This window comes from Nanorana parkeri, unplaced genomic scaffold (assembly GCF_000935625.1).
Source record: "Nanorana parkeri isolate BGI_ZX_2015 unplaced genomic scaffold, ASM93562v1 scaffold802, whole genome shotgun sequence".
NCBI classification, from domain to species: Eukaryota; Metazoa; Chordata; class Amphibia; order Anura; family Dicroglossidae; genus Nanorana; species Nanorana parkeri.
This window is the reverse complement of record NW_017307070.1, coordinates 242,192-247,029: the sequence shown is the minus strand read 5'-3', so window position 1 is coordinate 247,029 and position 4,838 is coordinate 242,192. Positions and strand designations below refer to the sequence as shown.

At 42.8% G+C, this 4,838-nt stretch overlaps 1 protein-coding gene across 2 annotated transcripts in view; it reads left to right on the top strand.

Moving 5' to 3' along the window:
* SLC37A2 (solute carrier family 37 member 2) overlaps nt 1-4,838 on the top strand; it is a 65,482-nt gene that overhangs the window by 35,242 nt on the left and 25,402 nt on the right. For both annotated transcript variants that reach the window (XM_018564979.1, XM_018564978.1), the window contains exons 12-16: nt 527-612; nt 1,212-1,260; nt 2,471-2,544; nt 2,773-2,851; nt 3,608-3,705. In XM_018564979.1, the coding sequence (XP_018420481.1) occupies nt 527-612; nt 1,212-1,260; nt 2,471-2,544; nt 2,773-2,851; nt 3,608-3,705 (386 nt within the window). The remainder of the gene's footprint in view (nt 1-526; nt 613-1,211; nt 1,261-2,470; nt 2,545-2,772; nt 2,852-3,607; nt 3,706-4,838) is intronic.

Genomic DNA, 4,838 nt, shown 5'->3' with positions numbered 1-4,838 from the left:
TACATACATACATACATACATACATACATACATACATACATACATACATACATACATACAGTGTTGTCACCCTAGGATATCTCTCCATAACATAAATAGGTAGGGGTTATGTAGTCTTAGAGATAGCTGAAAGCAATGTAACCGATGAGTGTGCAGCTGAAAACAGAGAACACAGGAAGATATCAGCTCACAAGATTTCTGGCAGGATCAACAGATATTTTTGTGCACTTACCAAACAGATAAAACAAAACATGGTCAATAGTACTTTTAACAGACAAATCGTGCAAATAAAAGAGATTTGATTGTTGGGGTTTACATACCTTTTTAGTTTTTGTCTTGCTGGATGTTCCCCCACCATAAATTCTTCATATGTGGCCTTTGCGGGGTATACTCGGTGCCGTTTGGTTTGCTGCACCGGATTGCTTCCCAATTTTTTTAGTTTTCATCACTAATAAAGAGGATGCCGGAGTATCTCCATCACACTATTAATGACTTGTTGTGATCAATGTGTGTATTGTGTTTGTAGGTGGGATCCTTGCTGGAGCAATATCTGATTACACTGGAGGACGAGCCATCCCCTGCGCTGTCATGCTGATATTAACTGCCCCGATGGTGAGTGTTCAGGCTTGAAAATGATTGCAGAAAATTGTGCGGCCGTTTCCCAGCTCCCTCCTCCACATGGACGTCATCCTCTATTATCTATGTCAGCCTTTCTCAACCAGGGTTCTGTGGAACCTCCAGAGGTTCATAGGGGGTCCTTGAGCAATTAGCCATTTCTACCCAAGATAAGTTACCACTGATATCAATCTTTTTGGCTATCTGTAAGGGGGATTCTTTTCACTGAGTATCAACATAAGAAGCATTCCACCCACTGACCACCAATGTAAGGACCATTCTTCCCACTGACCAGCAATTCTTTTTTGGCCATTAATATTCTCATTCCATTAGAGAATGCCTATATAATAATTCCAAAATCCTGAAGTGGTTAAATGGGCATTGTACAATCAGATTGCAATGTGTATCGCCATCTTTGAAGGAATGTTTTTTCTTGTGCAGTATTCAGGACCTGAAATGTATGATTTGTGTGTCAATCAAATTAACAAATTATTGTAATTTATGAAGATAATTGGGTTTATGCAAAAATCTCAGATTTCGGATGTTCAGCATACTGTCTGTGTCTATTAACCCTCTCTCCTCCTCTCCTCTTCCAGCTGTTCATTTATAACCAGTTTGGCCAGACAGATGTTTCCACCACAGTTGGTGAGTCATTCTCCATTTTGTTGGTCCTGCAATGTCCTCCTACCTGTTCCTTCTACATTGTATCATTGGTCGTATCTCCTCTCTGCTCCTTGTTACATTGTATCATTGGTCATATCTCCTCCCTGTTCCTTGTTACATTGTATTATTGGTCGTATCCATTCCCTGTTCCTTGTTACATTGTATTATTGGTCGTATCTCCTCTCTGCTCCTTGTTACATTGTATTATTGGTCGTATCCATTCCCTGTTCCTTGTTACATTGTATTATTGGTCGTATCTCCTCTCTGCTCCTTGTTACATTGTATCATTGGTCGTATCTCCTCTCTGCTCCTTGTTACATTGTATCATTGGTCATATCTCCTGCCTGTTCCTTGTTACAGTGTATCATTGGTCGTATCCATTCCCTGTTCCTTGTTACACTGTATCATTGGTCGTATCTCCTCTCTGCTCCTTGTTACATTGTATCATTGGTCATATCTCCTCTCTGTTTCTTGTTACATTGTATCATTGGTCATATCTCCTCTCTTTTCCTTGTTACATTGTATCATTGGTCATATCTCCTCCCTGTTCCTTGTTACATTGTATCATTGGTCATATCTCCTCCCTGTTCCTTGTTACACTGTATCATTGGTCATATCTCCTCTCTGTTCCTTGTTACACTGTATCATTGGTCATATCTCCTCTCTGTTCCTTGTTACACTGTATCATTGGTCATATCTCCTCTCTGTTCCTTGTTACACTGTATCATTGGTCATATCTCCTCTCTGTTCCTTGTTACACTGTATCATTGGTCATATCTCCTCTCTGTTCCTTGTTACACTGTATCATTGGTCATATCTCCTCCCTGTTCCTTGTTACATTATGTCATTGGTCGTATCTCCTCCCTGTTCCTTGTTACACTGTATCATTGGTCTTATTGCCTTTCTGGTACTTGTTACATGTTATAAATGGTCCCATCTCCTCTCTGGTCTTTGTAACTTTGCATCATTGGTCATAATTTTTTTTTCTGGTCCTTGTTACACTGTATCTTTAGTCATATATCCTCTCTGGTCCTTGTTACATTGTATCATTGGTCATATATCCTCTCTGGTCCTTGTTACATTGTATCATTGGTCATATATCCTCTCTGGTCCTTGTTACATTGTATCATTGGTCGCATTTCCTCTTTCATCCTTGTTACACGTTATAACTGGTCGCATCTCCTCTTTGCAGCCATGCTGGTTATCTGTGGGATGTTGGTGAATGGGCCGTATTCCCTCATCACAACTGCCGTGTCCGCTGATCTGGTAAGACATTCCGTTCCTCCAATCCACTAACCAGTTCTGAAAATAGGCTTCATAATGGGAACGCTTTTACTCTTGTCCCAAGGCCACTGAGTTTGTATTTTTTGGGTAACACAATGTCGTTTATTCTTATTATGGCCCAAGCTCTGCATCCCAGCAGCAGAATGTGCCATGGGCTGTGTTGCTCATCCATAATATTATTAAAGTCTTCATTCACATTTTAATTTGCAGGGAACACATGAGTCTCTACATGGAAATGCTAAGGCCCTGTCCACTGTCACTGCCATCATTGACGGTTCTGGATCTATAGGTGAGTCGGGTGGTCACATTCACCTTTAAACCTAGAGTAAAGCTTCCCCTGTAACATGCACTGGAATACACGGGGTTAACAGAAAGCTACAAGGGAAGTTTTTACACTGCAAGTCTGTTTTACATACTGTAGATGTGAGCCATTAGAAATGGAGCAGCAGAGGTTGTGGCTGCCACCGGGCCCCTGTTCCTAGGTGCAGAGGGCCTGCCTGATGTTATTCAACCGCCCTGTTCCTCCCCATCACCTTAAGCAAGCACATGCTATAAAAGGTGGGAAGGGTTAAAGAGTCAGGGAGGTTAAAGAGTTGGTGGTGCGGTTGCAGAGGAGGGTTCTAGGTATTGGGGTTTTAGATATAGGAGGTAATGGGAGGACATGTTAGCTGTAGGGTTAGTAATGGGGGCTGGGGATGTTAAGTCTGGGGCAGTGGGTATGGGATTGAAGCTCAGGTGCCCTTGTAGATATCTGGTATCGGCGGTCAGGACTGGCAAACTAAAACTTTTTGCATTTGGGGGTATTGTGAGATTCCAAGCATGAGAAATGTGCATTCCTCCTGTGACGACTTTCTGTGGACCTGAGATGGTCAAGAATGGCTGTGAAGCTGCAAGCCTTGAATCCAGCTAGAGGATCATGGGTATTCCAGCCACCACCCTGCCACTGTAGATGGAATCGTCTCTGCATTGAAGACTATGGGACCTTGACTGGTTCCATGTTCAGTATATGAGTTTAATGCAATGTTTTTAATTGTGTGTACCTCAGGTGCTGCTCTGGGACCAACGTTGGCCTCCATCCTCTCCTCCAAAGGCTGGAACTACGTCTTCTACATGCTGATCGCTGCCGATCTCCTGGCTTGTTTGGTGAGATTTGTTAGTTTTTCTTCTGGTATCAGCAATTCATAATATGTGCATATAGCAGAGCTATTATCTGCCCTCAGTCCTGACAGATGGCAAAGAACACCTAATGTAAACATATTATGAACTTTGGAATTGAAGTGTATGTATGGGCAAAAGGAAAAAGACATTCGGTACATCTCTTCAATACATACGCATTTCCTCATGTTTTGTCACTTCACAAGCAATGAAAGTGCAGAAAAAAAACCTGTCGATCTGCTGAGCTCCTAACTTCCTGTGACAGACTGACAACTCTGACTCTGCTGCACTGAGATACTGAGCAGTGTTGTCAATCCTACCCAGTTCTCCCCTGCTGGACTACAGAGATCCTCCCTCTCTCATCTCCATACAAATAGGTCTGTACTGGTGTTTCAATGCCGCAGAGACGGAGTTGTCAGCTTCCTACAGGAAGTTAGGCGCTTACCGGATTGCTGACTGATCAACATGTATTTTTCTTTACTTGCACTGCTTTTAAAGTGACAAACATGGGGAAATATTCATGTTTTTCACAAATGTTAAGAATATGTTTTTTTACATTTTTTTTTTGCCCCGTGAATTTCCAGCTTTTTTGTATATATAATAATAAATGCACACTTCATCTTCAAAGAAAAAATGTGCATTTATTATAATTGTTTTGCATAGGAGTCAGTAAAGCATCGCAACCGTGATCATTAGATGGTGGGTGCAATGCTCTGACTCCTGCAGACTCTTCTCCTGTCCATACTAGAAAGGGGGTTTGCAAACAGACCATACAGGGGTGTCCCCAACCATGGTTTCAGCTAAAGCGTCCCCTGGGTTACACCCTGCTGGGGCATCATCACGCATGCACAATGTCATCACGCACATGCGTAATAACGTCACGCGCGCTCACCTGCCGGCGGTCATCTTGGTGATGGACGCCGGCAAAGAGATGTGGAACATTCATCCAGAGTGATCAGGTATGCCACCGGGTCCTCTCTTGTGCAACTGTCGGGGTCTCAGTCCATGATTGAGTGCCTGACTTTTCAGAGTGGGTGACTTCAAAATGATGGTAAATCATTAGTGGTGTCACCCACTGCACAACCCCCCCCCCCCCCCACACACATAACATACACGTGCAC